General features: G+C 34.4%; 1 protein-coding gene across 2 annotated transcripts in view; it reads right to left on the bottom strand.

The window, feature by feature from the left end:
• The window catches only part of LOC106082651 (probable cytochrome P450 301a1, mitochondrial), a 59,449-nt gene that overhangs the window by 37,777 nt on the left and 2,091 nt on the right, over positions 1 to 19,581 (bottom strand). The window contains exon 1 of one of the 2 annotated variants that reach the window (XM_013245283.2): positions 10,190 to 10,621. The exons of the other annotated variant lie outside the window; for it this stretch is intronic. Within the exon in view, the coding sequence (XP_013100737.2) occupies positions 10,190 to 10,515 (326 nt within the window). The 5' untranslated portion in view covers positions 10,516 to 10,621. Of the gene's footprint in view, positions 1 to 10,189; positions 10,622 to 19,581 lie in introns of those variants that run through there. 2 annotated transcript variants of the gene reach the window in all.

Genomic DNA, 19,581 nt, shown 5'->3' with positions numbered 1-19,581 from the left:
TATCGAGTGGAGAGTCTCAGTGAGAGGTCCGGAGGCACCGGCTCTTGCACAAGTACTGAGTGCGAGTTATTGGCGCCTTTAAATAACCAATGGGCACCCTGTTGCCTCCGGCGATCGGTCCTTTGGTCCGGTACGAGCTTGCTTATATACAGGAGCTTGACGAGAGTCGCCACCTCCACATGCATATGTGGCTACAACAACAACAAGTAAAAGCGTGAAAAGTTCGGCTGGGCCAAATCTTATATACCATCTACCATGGATAGCAATTGTCAAGTTCTTTGGACAGTTTTTCTTTAGTGGAAGAAAATCTACAAAATCTGCTGGGAAGTCCATTTGTTGGAAGTCATAGGGAATGCCCACATACGAAATTTCCGCCAAATTGGATAAGAATTGCGCCCTCTAGAGGCTCAAGATGTATATTTGGGCGATCGGTTTTTATGGAAGCTATATCAAGATTCTAGCCGATTAGAATCATACCTTGGTACGTCTTTTGGAGGTCATAGGAAAAGTCATCGTGCGAATTTTAAGCCAAATTTGATAAGAATTGCGCTCTCTAAAGGCTTAAGTAGTATTAACTGGAGATCGGTTTATATGGGAGCTATATCTAAACGTGGCACAATTTGATCTATTTACAATCCCAAAAGACCTACATTAATCAGAAGTATTTGTGCAAAATTTCAGGCATGGTTTCGAAAGACTGGACTTAAAATATCATGACGATCAGGATATACTTTGGGGTCTTCGAGGTGTTACAAACAGAATGGCGAAAAGAGTATACCCCCATCTTATGATGAAGGGTATAGGAAGTATTTGTGCGCCGTTTTAGCTCAGTATCTTTATTTTTAAAAAAATCAGACAACAGGATTTCGATAGACAAATATGGCTAGATCGTCATAGATTTTTACGATGGCAAAGAAGATAAATATATGGTTGCCCAAAAAGTAATTGCGGATTTTTCATATAGTCGGCGTTGACAAATTTTTTCAACGGCTTGTGACTCTGTAATTGCATTCTTTCTTCTATCAGTTATCAGCTGTTACTTTTAGCTTGCTTTAGAAAAACAGTGCGCGAAATTTTATTTACATTTGTTTGTTTGGCGTCAATTTTAATATGGGTACCACATTTATTGAAAGAAATTCATTTAACAAACCGAATCAATGCTTGTGATATGTACCTTAAACGCAATGAATTCGATCCGTTTTTAAAACGAATCATAACTGGAGATGAAAACGTTATCACTTCACTTCAAAGGCTGATATCCACCAAAAGAAGGTTATGCTGTCTGTTTGGTGGGATTGGAAGGGTGTGGTATATTTTGAGCTGCTTCCAAGGAACCAAACGATTAATTCGGATGTTTACCGTCAACAATTGGACAAATTGAATACAGCCATCAAGGAGAAGCGACCAGAATTGGTCAATCGTAAAGGTGTCATATTCCACCAGGGCAACGCTAGACCGCACACATCTTTGGTCACTCGCCAAAAACTGAGTGAGCTTGGCTGGAAACTTTTGATGCATCCACCATATAGCCCTGACCTTGCACCATCAGACTACCATTTATTGCGATCTTTGCAGAACTCCTTAAATGGTAAAACTTTCGGCAATGATGAGGCTATAAAATCGCACTTGGTTCAGTTTTTTGCAGATAAAGGCCAGAAGTTCCATGAGAGTGGAATACTAAATTAGCCAGGAAGATGGCGAAAGGTTATCGAACAAAATGGCAATTATATATTTGATTAAAGTTCATTCTAAGTTTTATTAAAAATGCATTTACTTTCTTTAAAAAAAACCACAATTACTTTTTGGGCAATCTATAAACGGTGATTTTTTTATGAGTTTAGTTCTTTGGGGTGGCAGCAATAGTTGACAATTGAAATAAAAAGTGTTCGGTATAATCTGCCATTTAATCATGAAGAGACTCTCAAACAAGCAACGACTGCAAATCGTTGAAATTTATTATCAAAAAATATTATTATCACCCATTTTTTTGGAAATTTTAATGCTTAAATACAATTTTACAGGAAAACATTCGCCACACAGCATTACATTATTATTTGGCGCAATGTGACTATCTGGTGGATTAACCAGGTCTAAAGCCGCATTGATAGGGCCCGATTATCTCATTGACTTTAGGTTTTAATCTTTCACCCAGTACGCTCGAGAGTATCTTGTATGCGAGACTTATTCCTCTGTAGTTGGCACATTCCGTCCTATCTCATTTTTTGTGTACGGGACATAGTATGCTGAGGTTCCAATCATCGGGTATGCGTTCTTCTAACCAGATTGGGCAAATAAACTGATGCATACGCCTTATCAGCTTGTCACCTCCGGTCTTAAATAGTTCAGCGGGTAACCCGTCGGCTCCTGCTGCCTTGTTGTTCTTTAGTCGGTTCACTGCTACTTGGAGCTCATTCTGACTAGGATGTAAACATTCTATACCATCATCAGGGATTGGTTCTGCGGTATCCTCCTCGCCGCCAAGATCGGACACTAGCAGTTGGGTAAAATGTTCTTTCCATATCGTCAGCATGTTGTCTGTGTCATTTACCAGATTTCCTTCTTTGTCTCTGCAGGAGGATGTGCTTGCACCAAAGACATCGTTATGGTGTTTAATTCTTTGGTAGAATTTCCAGACTTCATTCTGACTGCTGTACATCTCAATTCGCTCACACTCACGTCTTTCTATTTCCTTTTTCTTTCTGCCGATACCTCTCCTTCATCTGGCCGATACCTCTCCTTCATGCCCTTATACTTGTGGGTATCTTGTTTAGCTTCAATGTCAATATTTTTGCCATTTTTCTTTGAACATACCAGCCTTTAAATGGCATGCAGAATGGAATGTCTTTAAAATATGCCTCTACAGCTGGAAAAAAACTTGTTTTCATAGGAAGCCAAATGGATGTGGAACATGTAATTCGCCTTAGGGTGTCTTCCTTTGTTAAAATTGCAAGCAAAAGTATACAACAAAACCTGTATAGTTTTGCACGACAAGGTCGAATGTAAGATTTAATCTCACCTTCTGCAGGCTAGTACTTAATTACAGTAATAAAGGTGCAATAAAATGCTTATAACATACGTTTTATAAAATTCGTACCTAATGTCCATGTAAGACTTTATTCATAAAGCATGAACTTTTATTAACTACGAAATGTCATTTAACCCCCCCCCCCCCAAGTTAGAGTCGTTATGATTATTTTTCAAATAATAAATGGTCAAAAGCTGTGAAATTAGGAAATAAGAATGTGATTATGATGCTGGTACAATTGAAGCTTTAAACTGGATTCACATGGCGTTTTTTTGCAATGTAAAATTGCTCTGTGTAGTTTGCAAGCTAATACTTGAGTACGGCAGAAAGATGAAAACGAAAGACTTAAGACACAAACGTGTTTTTTATTGTACACACTCAACACTTAACATATAGTCACAGCTACAAACCACCATCATACTTGCTGTAAAATACTAATTGTAGCGTTGACTACATATCTACAAATGAGCTTCGTAATATCTGAAAGCCTAATTTGAGAGGGCACGTACGATGGTGGCTTTTATTGACATTATTTATTGAGCATTCTACACTGAAGTTTTTAACTTTCCCTTTTATACAAGAAATAACGCTTGACACACTTGTTAACACATATTTGGTAATTTTTTATTAATTAAATGAAAAAATTTAAGTTTTTGGATCTATTATTGTTAATAAAAAGCATTTCTTAGTCTTTGGATATGAATCTGTAACAAATTATAAAAATTTTTCGAATAAGGGATAGGTAAAAAAATGTATTACCTTTTTTCACTGTCAATATTGTTTTTGTTACATAGTGTTTTTGATTTTTTTTTAATCCATTGCATAGCATAAACTGGTAGATGTTAGGTTTTTGCAAAGTATTGGGTTGCCCAAAAAGTAATTGCGGATTTTTCATATAGTCGGCGTTGACAAAATTTTTCACAGCTTGTGACTCTGTAATTGCATTCTTTCTTCTGTCAGTTATCAGCTGTGACTTTTAGCTTGCTTTGGAAAAAAAGTGTAAAAAAGTATATTTGATTAAAGTTCATTCTAAGTTTTATTAAAAATGCATTTACTTTCTTTTAAAAAATCCGCAATTACTTTTTGGGCAACCCAATAGAATAACGTTATGCATTTGCAACCAAAAAACAAACACAAGAAAACGCATGTAAAAATACATGTCATTTGTATGAAAACGAAAGACTTAAGAGACAAACACGTTTTACTGGATGCTTAACATGTTTCCCCATTTAGACTCAGACCAACGAAATACGACATGACTTAGCATAAAATGCTAATGCTGATGTTGAAATGATTTTTGCAAGTAAAAACAAAACAAATTTAAATTTGTTACAATTTTATGTCTAAATTTAGCAACGTCATGTATGTAAAGACCAAAATAATAATTTTTTGTTTATTTTGAGGGATATTTAATTTCAAATTGAAGAAATTAACCTAACCTATGCTAGGTTAGGTTTGGTTAGAGTGACAGTCTATTTTTGTTTTTTAACAGACTCACTTAGACTATTTTATTCCATTGTGATAACACACGCTAACGACAGACCAGGCCTCTGGTGGGAATCGAACCCAAGACCATCGCACTGGTAATGCGAGCACGCCACCAACAGGGCTACCGGGGCGATCTTATGGGCAGTTTCTAGGAAGCTTTAACGAGGTTGATATGCCCTCTTCCTCCGAGAAAACATCCGAACATACTCCACAGCTAATATTTGAGCCGTCCGTGTACGAGGGCTGCTATAAAAGTTTCTGGCCAAGACAACACTTAGTGCTGCCAGGTATAATCTGCATATCCTTGGAAAATTTTACATTTTCTTGCATAATCGTACGCAGAACGACAAGCAATCATCGTTTGAGTTAATTTGAAAAAATTTGAATTTTCTTTTGAACATTTTCGTGCGCTATTTTTCACAACTTTCGACGTGGATTATCACGACAAAAGTGCATTGATGAACTTAAATCTTTGTATGGCAATGAAGCTCCATTCCATAGAATTGTGAAAAACTGTATTCAGTCGTGGCCGACGCTCGTTCAAAGACGAATTCTGTGAAGGTCGTCCAAAAACTGTCATTGTACCAGAGAACATTGATGACGTGCCTAAAATTATAAAGCAAGATTGTCATGTGACAAATCGTTAGATAGAGAGGTCGTTGGGCATATCTAACACCACCATACATGAACTGCAGTCTTTTTCTTTTTATTCGTGTATAACCTCTAGTACGAGGTCTCACATTTTCCTTTTTCTTCCCTTTCTCTTTCTGGGGTACCACAATGGGCCAAACTGGCCTCCAAATGAACTCTCCTTTGGATTCCGCACAATTTGACAATAGCACAAAAAAAAACTCGGGCCGATTAGTGCGAAGAGATTTTGAAAAAATGCGATCGCGATGCTTCAAAATACATTTATAAGGCGGCGAATCGTAGATCAATGCGTATGAGCCCGAAACAAAACAACAATCGACCTGAGGGTCTTCGAAAACGAGTCAAATCCAACGAAATTTAATCGTGGAAGAAGCACTTTGAAGCAGAGGGACGCCTGTTTGTTTGGCAAAAATGGTCATGTTGCAAGTGTTCCGCTTGAACAATGTTGGATAGTCAATTCTGAGTGATATATCACAATCATGCTGGAGGATACTTTAAAAACAATAAAAACACTTTTGGTGATAATTGGGTCAGAAATTTTTATAGCAGCCCTTGTACACTATGGTCTCGTAGGCAACTTGATATCGAATAGTGGATTGAAGAACCCGAGGGCAGTTCAATAGTCAGCGGCAGTTATCATGTTCTTTGGAAGATACTAAAGAATAGGGGCATGTCCCTATTCTCTGTCTCTTCAGCTTCCTATAGCGCTTAATCTTGCGGCAGTATATGCCATGCTCTCCTCTCCTCTCCTCTCCTCTCCTCTCCTCTCCTCTCCTCTCCTCTCCTCTCCTCTCCTCTCCTCTCCTCTCCTCTCCTCTCCTCTCCTCTCCTCTCCTCTCCTCTCCTCTCCTCTCCTCTCCTCTCCTCTCCTCTCCTCTCCTCTCCTCTCCTCTCCTCTCCTCTCCTCTCCTCTCCTCTCCTCTCCTCTCCTCTCCTCTCCTCTCCTCTCCTCTCCTCTCCTCTCCTCTCCTCTCCTCTCCTCTCCTCTCCTCTCCTCTCCTCTCCTCTCCTCTCCTCTCCTCTCCTCTCCTCTCCTCTCCTCTCCTCTCCTCTCCTCTCCTCTCCTCTCCTCTCCTCTCCTCTCCTCTCCTCTCCTCTCCTCTCCTCTCCTCTCCTCTCCTCTCCTCTCCTCTCCTCTCCTCTCCTCTCCTCTCCTCTCCTCTCCTCTCCTCTCCTCTCCTCTCCTCTCCTCTCCTCTCCTCTCCTCTCCTCTCCTCTCCTCTCCTCTCCTCTCCTCTCCTCTCCTCTCCTCTCCTCTCCTCTCCTCTCCTCTCCTCTCCTCTCCTCTCCTCTCCTCTCCTCTCCTCTCCTCTCCTCTCCTCTCCTCTCCTCTCCTCTCCTCTCCTCTCCTCTCCTCTCCTCTCCTCTCCTCTCCTCTCCTCTCCTCTCCTCTCCTCTCCTCTCCTCTCCTGTTTCACTTTGACTTCCAAAAAATATGTCAAATATGGTGCAAATCCGTTCATAACCTGGTATAGCTGCAATATAAACCGATCTTCAGATTTTACTTCGCGCGTCCTAGAGGGCGCTATACATATTAACCGATCGTCCGTTTTGATTATTCTATTTGGCTGAAACTTTGCATAAAGTGTTTTGTTCACAACCTGATACAGCTCCCATATAAACCTATCTCCTGATTATACTTCTTTGGCCTCTAGAGGGCGCTATGCTTATCCGATTATGTTAATTGCAAATTCCACTAAGGAACAGGGGCAAACTTTTCAGATATCAATGAGTGCAGACCTATTCAAGTTTAAGCTCAATAATAAGGAGCCTCCTTTTTATAGCCGAGTTCGAACGGCGTGCCGCAGAGCGCCACACCATTTGGAGAGAAGTTTAACATGGCATAATACCTCACAAATGTTGCCAGCATTAGGAGGGGAAAACCAACGCTGAAAATATTTTTTCTCATGGTCTCGGCAGGATTTGAACCCAGGCGTTCAGAATCATAGGCGGACATGCTAACCTCTGTACTACGGTGGCCTCCCGAACCGATTATGTACAACGACTTACCCTATGACCTTCAGCACGTATATTGAATCGATCCATAACCTGATATAACTCCCACATAAACCGATCTCCCGCTTTTACTACATGATCATCTATAGGGCGCAGTTCTTATCCGATTCGTTTGCATTTTTGCACAATAACTTCTACTACTACTATGAACTACAATACAACCTCCAAACCATGTATGGTCCGAATCGGTCCATAACCTGACAAAGCTCCAATAGCATGGCAATTTTTATCCATTATCCTTTGTTTGCCTGCAAAGAGATACCGGAAAATGCAATCCATGGTGAAAGATATATAAGATTTGGTCCGATCTACAACCTCCAAACCAATTATGGTCCGAATTGGTCCATAACCTGACAAAGCTCGAATAGCATGGCATTTTTTATCCATTATCCTTTGTTTGCCTATAAAGAAATACCGGAAAATGCAATCCATGGTGAAAGGTATATAAGATTCCGTCCGGCCGAACATAGCAAGCTTTTACTTGTTTATGATAAAAAAAATATTTGTATACCCTCCACCATAGAATGTTGGTATACTAATTTCGTCATTCTGTTTGTAACACCTCGAAATAAGCGTCTGAAACCCCATAAAGATTGTCATGTCATTTTAAGTCGATCTAGCCATGTCCGTCCGTCTGTCTGTCGAAAGCACGCTAACTTTCGAAGGAGTAAAGCCAGCCGCTTGAAATTTTGCACAAATACTTCTTATTAGTGTAGGTCGGTTGAGATTGTAAATGGGGCAGATCGGTCCGTGTTTTGATATAGCTGCCATATTAACCTATATTTTGTATTGACTTCTTGAGCCTCTAGAGGGTGCAATTCTCATCCGATTTGACTGACATTTTGCACGTAGTGTTTTGGTATCACTTCCAACAACTATGCTAAGTATGATTCAAATCTGTTCATATTCTGGTATACCTGTCATATAAACCGATCTGGAATCTTGACTTCTTGAGCCAATAGAGCGCGCAATTCTCATCCCATTAGGCTGAAATTTTGCATGAGGTGTTTTGTAATGTCTTCCACTAACCGTGATAAGTATGTATCACTTAGCGTAGAGTTTTGGTATCACTTTCAATAACTGCGCTAGGTATGATTCATGTTTTGATATAGCTGCCATATAAACCGATATTGGGTCTTGACTTCTTGAGCCTTTAGAGGGCGCAATTCCTATTCGATTTTATTGAAATTTTGCACGTAGTGTTTTGGTAGCACTTGCAACAACTATGCTAAGTATGGTTTAAATCGTTTCATGTTTTGATATAGCTGCCATATAAACCGATCTTGGGTCTTGACTTCTTGAGCCTCTAGAGGGTGCAATTCTCATCCGATTTAAGTGAAATTTTGCACGTAGTGTTTTGGTGACACTTCCAATAACTGCGCTTAGTATGGTTCGAATCAGTCCATATTTTGATATAGCTGCCATATAAACCGATCTTGGGTCTTGACTTCTTGAGCCTCTAGAGGGTGCAATTCTCATCCGATTTGACTGAAATTTTGCACGTAGTGTTTTGGTATCACTTTCAACTACTGTGCTAAGTATGGTTCGAATCAGTCCATGTTTTGATATAGCTGCCATATAAACCGATCTTGGGTCTTGACTTCTTGAGCCCCTAAAGGGCGCAATTCTCGTCCGATTTGACTGAAATTTTGCACGTAGTGTTTTGGTAGCACTTGCAACAACTATGCTAAGTATGGTTTAAATCGTTTCATGTTTTGATATAGCTGCCATATAAACCGATCTGGGATTTTGACTTCTTGAGCCTCTAGAGGGCGCAATTCTCATCCGATTTGACTGAAATTTTGCACATGGTGTTTTGGTATCACTTTCAACTATTGTGCTAAGTATGATTCAAATCGGTTCATAATCTGCTATAGCTGTCATATGAACCGATCTTGGGTCTTGACTTCTTGAGCCTCTAGAGGGCGCAATTCTCCTCCGATTTGACTGAAATTTTGCATGAGGTGTTTTGTTATGACTTCCAGTAACTGAGCCAAGTATGGCGCAAATCGGTAGATAACCTTATATATCTGCCATATAAACCGATCTGGGATTTTGACTTCTTGAGCCTCTAGAGGGCGCAATTCTCATCCGATTTGGCAGAAATTTTGTACAACGGCTTCTCTCATGACCTTCAACATACGTGTCTAATATGGTCTGAATTGATCAATAATTTGATACAGCTCCCATATACACCTATCTCCCGATTTTGCTTCTTGAGACCCTACAAGGCGCAATTTTGATCCAAATGAATTGAAATATTACACAATGACTTCTACAATGTTTGGGATTCATTTATGGTCCGAATTGGACTAGAACTTGATATAGCTCTAATAGCATAACAGTTCTTATTCAATATTCTTTGTTTGTCTAACTCGACAAATGCGATCCATGGTGGAGGGTATATAAGATTCGGCCCGTTCGAACTTGGCACGCTTGTTTTTTTTTTAATTTTTTTGTAAGCTAGTGTTTTCGGCAACCAATCAATCATTCCTCTTTTGTTTTTTAAAATCCCTATTATAAATAATAAAAAAAAAATAAATTTTATCATAAAACTCTAAAATGTGTTTATAACTTCATTCACTTTTTTCTACTACTATAGATGCGTGGCCATAAAACTCAACGAAAAGTGACTGTGGCAGGCCTACATGAGCCTACGAACCGTTTGCAACAAGTTTCAAAGCCATTCAACTGGATAATGGATTGTAGATTTACTACCATAAAAAAAGCTCATTTTTAATTGCATGGCATTTGAAGAGGAAAAGTAACAAATTTTGAGGCATAATCAGCAGCACCAACAACAGCAGCAACAACTGCAGCTGAGTTATTTCCTTCTTTCTTGTCTGGGAACAATACAACCCACATTAGGTTTTTTTTTCTCTTCTCTTTACACTCAATAATGTTTGCACTTGTTATTTATTCAAGTCTATTTGATTTTGTGTCTTTGGTTAGATGTAAGATGATGATGACGATGATAATGATCTAAGACAATAATGTTTGTGACCCTACCTCCAGGTGTTGCCCAAAATGGGTATTGGTTTTGGTCCGGGTATTTGCTCATAGGGCAAGGCATTTTGCCATTCTGCAGTACGATGTATTAGAGGTGCCGTTTCACTGCCCTCAAAATCATTATTGGCCAAATGAGGGCAGGCGGCAGCAGAGGGCACTGCTGTAGCGGTCGAGGAGTTTTCACGCTTACAGGCCAGAGCCAAATTAGTTGGCCTAAGGCAAGAGGGTGTTGTTGTTGTTGTTGTTGATTTTGCTGCCAATGCTGTCAGTGTGTTAGCTGTGCTTCTGACACGCACCATATTACATGTCAATGACAACGCACTCATTGTTGTTGTTGTCTTCTTTTCTTTTTCAATTTGGCTTCCAAAAAGTTTTTTGTATACGGTTTAGGTTTATTTTTTTCTTCAAAAATTTCCAAGTAACTAAGGTCGTTGTTATTGTTGCGGTTGTTAATTTATTTTATTTTGTTTTTTTTTTTAATAAAACTTCACTTGTAATGTAATTTGTATTCTGGCGGAAATTTTCACTTTATTTTGCTTGTGTGTTGTTTTTTCGTTTTTTTTTTCCTTCACTTTTCATTTGTCAGGTAATTAGAAAAAATAATCCAACAATCCAGCTACCCATCTATTATTTTTTATTTTCACCGCAGCAATTAAAGAAAGAAATTTCCGTTGTTATATTCGGAAATAAGTCGTTACGATGGTCTAGCTTGGCTGTTTGATAGTCAGTCTCCCACCAATAGTGCATCGAACCGTTGAGCTTGGCGTTTAAAAGACAACTAGCCACAAAATAGACGGCCCCATGTAAGATGTACTCTATGCGCTTGAAATTCGCGAAATTGATGGTAGAGCCCGGCTGTGGTGAGTTTGTGGTTGGATTGATCATAGCTTAAGACTTTCGAAGTGAAAACAAACATAAATATTCGGCTTATGGTAACATATTCGGCTTGACATGTTTGGCTTCTTATATTCGGTGGTTTTTTTAAGTGCTTATATTCGATAAGATGTTGTTAAATTCGGTGCAGAGCTGTTACAAAGAGTAAGACAGCTTTTTTATACAGAGGGGGTGGGCAACTCAAGAAAAGAAAAAGCTTTTTTTGTAGTCCAATGTTATGTACAGTGTGCTGAAGCTTTAACATGAACTTATACAACATTCAAAGTGAGTCGAGAATCCCAGCAAACCAAATGTCTGATGTAAGACAAATCTGAAAAAATTCTGAAGTCTTCCGACATGATCTTACCGAATTCGTTCCGAATTCTGTTCGACATTCTGAGGGAATTTTTGTTGCGACAGTTCTAAAAGAATTCTGAACGATTTCTGACCGCCTATCAAAAATCATTCAGAATTCTTTCAGAACTATCCGGCCAAAAAATCCTTCCGACAAACAGTGCAGAAAGCGTGCAGAATTCCTTCCGAACTGTCGGAAGAAAAATTCAAAAAACCGCATACGAAAGAGGGTCACAAATCTTTTAGAATTCTTTCAGAACTGTCCGGCCAAAATTTCCTTCAGACAAACAGTCCACAAATCGTTCGGAATTCCTACCGAACTGTCGGAAAAAAAATTCAAACATGTAAGAGGGAGTGCTAAGTTCGGTCGGGCCGAACCTTGTATACCCTCCACCATGGATCGAATTTGTCGAGTTCTATGCGCGCCATCTCTTTCTAGGCAAACAAAGAATATTGAATAAGAACTGTTATGCTATTGGAGCTATTTCAAGTTATAGTACGATTTGGATCATAAATGAATGCTGAACATTGTAAAAGTCATTGTGTAATATGTCAGTTCATTCGAATAAGAAATGCGCCTTGTAGGGGCTCAAGAAGCAAAATCGGGAGATAGGTTTTTATGGGAGCTGTATCAAGCTATAGATCGATTCAGACCATATAAGACACGTATGGGAGCTGTATCAAGCTATGGATTGATTCAGACCAAATAAGACACGTATGTTGAAGGTCAGGAGAGAAGCCGTTGTACAAAATTTCTACCAAATCGGATGAGAATTGCGCCCTCTAAAGGCTCAAGAAGTCAAGATCCCAGATCGGTTTATATGACAGCTATACCAGATTTTGAACCGATTTGAATCATACTTAACACAATTGTTGGAAGTGATACCCAAACACTACGTGCAAAATTTCAGTCAAATCGGAGAAGAATTACGCCCTCTAAAGGCTCAAGAAGTCAAGACCCAAGATCGGTTTATAAGACAGCTATATCAGGTTATGAACCCATTTGAACCATACTTGGCACAGTTGTTGAATATCATAACAAAATACTACGTGCAAAAATTCATTCCAATCGGATAGGAATTGCGCCCTCTAAAGGCTCAAGAAGTCAAGACCCAAGATCGGTTTGTATGGCAGCTATATCAAATCATGGACCGATATGGCCCATTTACAATCCCAACCGACCTACACTAATAAGAAGTATTTGTGCAAAATTTCAAGTGGCTAGCTTCACTCCTTCGAAAGTTAGCGTGCTTTCGACAGACAGACGGACGAAGAATATATTGGGTTGCCCAAAAAATAATTGCGGATTTTTCATATAGTCCGCGTTGACAAATTTTTTCAGAGCTTGTGACACTGTAATTGCATTCTTTCTTCTCTCAGTTATCAGCTGTTGCTTTTAGCTTGCTTTAGAAAAAAAGTGTAAAAAAGTATATTTGATTAAAGTTCATTCTAAGTTTTATTAAAAATGCATTTCCTTTCTTTTCAAAAATCCGCAATTACTTTTTGGGCAACCCAATACTTTATTGGCTCTCAGACGAATATTTCGAGTAGTTACAAACAGAATGACGAAATTAGTATACCCCCCATCGTATGGTGGAGGGTATAAAAACCTTCTCCTGTAAAGTTTTGATTTTGGATTTTCAGCCAAATCGTATAGGAATTGCGCCCTCTAGAGGCTCAAGAAGTCAACACCCAAGATCAGGCAGTCCTTGCCGATGAAGGACTTCATCTGGTCAATCCGGTACGCACATCCGGCTGTCATGGGATTGATTTCATTCCTGTGATAATCATAACTTATTTCAAGCGGTGAAAGGGAAAGTGAGACATAATAGTATCGAATATGTGACTTAACCCCCGCCTACTTACCTCTTTCTATAGCAAATGAAACACTTAAAATTTATTATTTTCTTTCTTATGAATTTTTCAATTGTATATTTATAAATTAAGATAATTTTTACACTTATTTTTAGCAATATTTGCTTTGTCATTTTGTGTTTTTTTTTTCTTTCGTTATTATTATTTTTCACAATTTCAATCATTTCAATAATTTCACGTTTTATTTGTTTTATGTGTGTGTGTGTTTTTTTTTTTGTTCATTACATTAAAGTACGTTTTGTGCAAAACTTAAAAAAGAAAACCATTGGTTTTAGACACAATATTTAGTTTTCGTTTGTCAGAGATGTATATAGTAAAATTTTATAAGTTATTTCAATATTTAATGTATAGTTGCATGCATGCGTGTATTTAGGTAATGTTTTTATGTATGTATAAAAAAGTGATTTTATGACTTCTTTCACAATGGCAATATAATGCGATTTACATAATAATAATAATAATTAATGCTAAATGGCTTGTTTTTTCAATAGATTTTTTCCTTTCTTCCATTTGTTATAGAGTTAAAACTTATGCTACTAATAAACTAAAGATTTTTTATATATAAAATAAAAAAAGCTTATAAACAAGACACAATGCAAAATGCAAAATAAAAAAAGAAACACAGATCTCATTACAATTTATCTTAAATTAAATTTTCGTTTTTGATTTAGTTTTTAATATTTAACAAATAGAAATTATGTAAAAAAATTACATATATATATTTTTATCTATAATTGCTAAATGTCACATTATCGTTTTTAAATAATTTTAAGTAGTTGTTTTTGTAGGCGGCAGTATTTGTTTATATTTCATATAAAGAATTCTAAATGCAGCAATTTGTTTAATTAAAAAAATATAAATATTTCTGGGCTTTACAAAATTTTCAATTATTTCATCTCAAAACCAATAAAAAATAAATAAAAAGTTTTCGATTGTTCGGTGTTTTAAATTATAATCGATGAAATTATCGAAATATTAAGAATAAATTATTATCCAAAAGTTATGGATAAATTATTATCGATAATAGAAAATTTACGAATTCAAATGAAAATAAATTGTGTAAAAATGAGTGATAAAAAATTTATCGAAATTATATTTATCGATTTTGAGGATGATAATCACAAAGAATGTGGTAAAAGGTTTTAAAAATGCATCTCCATAAAAAAAATTCTGTTTTATTTTAGAACTGTATAGTGAAAATCATGTGTTATCGGTTGGTATCGAAAAATATCGATAAACGATAAAGACAACTGGCACTGGAATTAGAGTGGGCTTTACTAAATTTTCAGTTATTTCATCTCGAAACCAATTAAAATATATTAAAAATTTCCGAATGTTCGATAAAATATCGATAATCGATAAAATTATCGAAAATATAAGAATAAATGATTATCCAAAAACTATGGTAAATTATTATCGATAATAGAAAATTTACGAATATGCAAATCCTGATCTAAAATATTTGTCGTAACAAAACTTTTGAAAAAAAAACAAACAATATGTTTTTGCTGTTGCCGCAATATTTTGCAATTTTTCATTATAAAAGTTTACCGAATAAAAATTAAAAATTATAAATAACAAAAATAAAAAAAAAAAATATAATTAAAATGAAAAATGTAAAAATTTGTGATAAAAAAAATTTATCGAAATTATATCTATCGATTTTGGGGACGATAATCGCAAAGAAATTGGTAAAAGGCTTTTAAAATTCATTTACATAAAAAATTCTGTTTTATTTTAGAACTGTATAGTGAAAATCATGTGTTATCGGTTGTTATCGATAAACTATCCAAGACAACTGGCACTGGAATTAGAGTGGGCTTTACAAAATTTTCAGTAATTTCATCTCAAAACCAATAAAAATAAAATTTTTTGATTCTTCGGTTTTTAAAATTATAATCAATAAAATTAAGAATAAATTATTATGCAAAAATTATCGATAAATTATTATCGATAATAGAAAATTGTTGAATATTAAAATCCTAATCTAAAATACTTGGCATAACAAAACTTTTGAAAAAAACAAACAATATGTTTTCGCTGTTACCGCTATATTTTGCAATTTTTCATTATTAAAGTTTACCGAATAAAAATTAAAAATTATAAATAACAAAAACAAAAAAGTTGCAATTCAAATGAAAATAAATTGTGTAAAAATTAGTGGTAAAAAATTGAACGAAATTATATTTATCGATTTTGAGGACGATAATCACAAAAGAATTGGTAAAAGGTTTTAAAAAGGCATCTCCATAAAAAAAATTCTGTTTTCTTTAAGAACTGTATAGTGAAAATCAAGTGTTATCGGTTGATATCGAAAAATATTGATAAACTTTCCAAGACAACTGGCCCTGGAATTAGAGTGGGCTTTACAAAATTTTCAGTAATTTCATCTCAAAACCAATAAAAATAAATTATAAATTTCCGACTGTTCGATAAAATATCGATAATCGATAAAATTATCGAAAAATTAAGAATAAATTATTATCCAAAAATTATGGATAAATTATTATCGATAATAGAAAATTTACGAATATTTAAATCCTGATCTAAAATATTTGGCAATACAAACCTTTGGAAAAAAACAAACAATATGTTTTTGTTGTTGCCGCAATATTTTGCAATTTTTCATTATTAAAGTTTACCGAATAAAAATTATAAATAACAAAAATAAAAAAAAATATAATTCAAATGAAAAATGTGTAAAAATTAGTGATAAAAAAATTTATCGAAATTATATTTATCGATTTTGGGGACGATAATTACAAAGAAATTGGTAAAAGGTTTTACAAATGCATCTCCATAAAAAAAATTCTGTTTTATTTTAGAACTTTTTAGTGAAAATCATGTGTTATCGGTTGTTATCGAAAAATATCGAAAACTATCCAAGATAATTGGCACTGGATTTAGAGTGGGCTTTACAAAATTTTCAGTAATTTCATCTCAAAACCAATATTTGCCAGCTCTATTCTACAGGCCCAATGAATCTTAAAGAGAACATTCAGTGGCAATTTGTTTCAATTTTGTAAAAAAAATTAAATTTACTTATATTATCGATAAGAAAAATTTCAAACGACATTCAGACTAAAAATAAAAAATCGATAGTGCAATCGATATTTGCCAGCGCCACCATAAATAAGCGATAACAAAAAGTTATCGAAATCATATTTATCGATTTTAAGGACAATGATCAGAATTAACAAAAATTTTAAAATTAAATAATATTAGAAGGTCAAATAAAATTTAAAAAAATCAAAAAAATAAATAAAATAAAAATGTGGAAAAATTTATATTGTGGTCGATAATTAAACACATTATTTAAAGGATTTCATACTGCAATAATTTATATGCATAATAAATGATTAAGAGACAGAGATAGAACACATTATAGAAAACTATTTTAAGTAAATAGTTTTTTTTTCGCAAAAATTATCGTTTTTTTTCGTCTGCCTTAGCCAAACCGAGTTCAGTTTCTTTACTTGAGAAACCAAATAAGTTTTCTTTTTCTATATGTAGCAAAAAATCTTGAGTAATATAAATGCATTCGATAAAAGAAATGGCACATAATCTTATTGGTATTAAGGAAAATAAGGTCTTTGGAAAGTAGGGAAAACAAAAGGGAAAATAGAAATTTGAAACATTTGATTTGGGAGAAAATTACTGCTTAAATCGTTGGCAACGATTAAAGAAAATTTCATCGAAATGCTCCAATTAAAACTAAGAGAGATGAAAATTTGATTAAGGATAAAACAGCACGGAAATTTTCTTCATAAGTTAATCAAGTATTTGATATAGGAGAATAAAAAGAAATGAAAAGAAATGATGTAGGAAATTATGTCAGAGTTTCCTATGATGCAAAATTAGACAAAAATGTCCTCAAGGAGAAAATTTTAACCAAATTTTCTATGGGAAGAATTTTTAAAATTTTTTTTATTTAGACGAGGAATTTTGATACATTTTGCATGAGTAAAGAAATGTAGGCCACCGTGACGCAGAGGTTAGCATGTCCGCCTTTGACCCCGAACGCCTGGGTGCAAATCCAGGCGTGAACGTCAACAAAATTTTCAGCGGTAGTTATCCTCTTACTAATGCTGGCTACATTTGTAAGGCATCCTGCCATGTAAAAACTTCTCTACTTAGTGGTGTCGCTATGGGGCACACTGTTCGAACTCGGCACAAAAAAGGAGGCCCTTTATTATTGAGCTTACACTTTAATCGAACTAAACTCATTGATATGAGAGAAGAATCCCCTGTTCCTTATTGGAATGTTCATGGGAAATTTAGTAAAGAAATCTGGAAGACAATTCCATGAAAAAACAAATATTGAAGAATTTGAAAAAGGAAAAGAAATTTTAAATAAAAAAAAATGTCAAAAAATTCCTCGCCGAAAAAAAATTGAAAATTTACCATGGAAAAGAAATTTTGGAAATATTTCCCATAGAAAAAAATTTTGACTGAATTTCCCAAAGAAAAGCAATTTGCCATAGAAGATTTTTTGACAACATTTCCAATAAAAAATAAATTTTGACAAAATTTTTCATACAAAAGAAGTTTTTGGATAACTTGCTAAGAAAAATAATGTTGACACAATTTCCCATACAAAAGAAATGTTGGAAAAACTTGTCAAGAAAAGAGAATTTGGCATATTTCTTATACAAAAAAAGATATGTTGACAAAATTTCCCATACAAAAGAAATTTTAGAAAAATTTCCCATAGGAAAAAATTTTGGAAAAATTTCCCATAAAAAAAATGTTGACAAAATTACATAATCATACAGAAAAGGATTTTTGACAAAATTTCCCATACAAAGGAAATTTTTACAATATTTCCCATATATGAGAAATTTTTACAAAACTTTCCACAGAAAAGAAATTTTGAGTAAATTTGGCATAAAAAAGAAATTTCGGAAAAGTTTCCCAAAGAAATTAAATTTTGGGAAAATTTCCCATAAAATTTTAAAAATTTCTTATAGAAAAGAAATTTTCGAAAAAATTGCCGTAAAAAAGAAATTTTGGAACAATTTGCCATAGAAAAGAAATTTTGGGTAATCTACATGAGAAATTTTGGAAAAATTTCCCAAAAAATAAGTTTTGCAAAAATTTCTAATACAAAAGAAATTTTGAAAAACTTGTCAAGAAAAGAAACATACAAAAGAAATTTTGGAAAAATTTTCCAAGAAAAAAAAATGTTGACAAAATTTTCCATACAAATGAAATTTTGACAATATTTCTCATACGAAAGAAATTGTGGAAATTTAGGAAATTTAGAAATTAAATTTTGGTAAAATTTCCCATGGAAATTAAATTTTGAAAAAAATTCCCATAGAAAAGAAATTTTGAAAAAATTTACCATAAAAAATATATTTTTTAAAAAATTTCCCATAGAGAAGAAATTGTGACAAAGTTTCCCAAAGAAAAGAAATTTTAAAAAAAATTTCCCTAGAAGAGAATTTTTTGACAAAATTTCCCATAAAAAGAAATTTTGACAAAATATCCTATAGAAAAAAAAATTTTTGACAAAATTTCCCATAAAAAGAAATTTTGACAAAATTTCCCATAGAAAAGAAATTTTGAAAAAATTTCCCATAGAAAAGAAATTTTTACAAAATTTCCCATAGAAAAGAAATTTTGACAAAATTTCCTATAAAAAAGTAATTGTGACAAAATTTTCCTAGAAAAGAATTTTTGACAAAATTTCCCATAGACAAAAAATTTTGCAAAAAATCCCATAGACAGGAATTTTTGACAAAATTTCCCATAGAAAAGAATTTTTGACAAAATTTTCCATAGAAAAGAAATTTTTCCAAAAATTTCCCATTGAAAAGAAATTTTTCCAAAAATTTTCCATAGAAAAGAAATTTTTCCAAAAATTTCCCCTAGAAAGGAACTTGTGACAAAATTTCCCTTGGAATAGAAATTTTTACAAAATTTCCCCTAAAAAGAAACTTCGATAATATTTAAAAATTTTTTTTTTTTTTAATCCAAACAAAAGATATTTTTCTTTTAAATAAATGCATACTGTTTTCGTTACTGCTTAAGGTTTTACATTTTCTATGATAAATTAGTTTTAGTGTGTTGTGTATATGTGTTTATGGGTGTTTTAGTTTAAGAATCTTAGCTTAGAATACGACGAAAACAAAATTAAAAAAAAAAAATAATTTTTTTTATTTCGCTTAGCTTTATATTAAACATTAGAAAATATGATCATCGTTAGTAGTTAATAATCGTATAAGTAAAAGTAGCTATTAATACTAGAGTAGGGGTTTTGAGGGAAGTACTATGAGGAGTGATGC

The sequence above is a fragment of the Stomoxys calcitrans genome, chromosome 5 (genome assembly GCF_963082655.1).
Source record: "Stomoxys calcitrans chromosome 5, idStoCalc2.1, whole genome shotgun sequence".
In the NCBI taxonomy this organism is placed as follows: domain Eukaryota; kingdom Metazoa; phylum Arthropoda; class Insecta; order Diptera; family Muscidae; genus Stomoxys; species Stomoxys calcitrans.
Note: the sequence above shows the minus strand (reverse complement) of the source record. Positions and strands in the feature narration are given on the sequence as shown.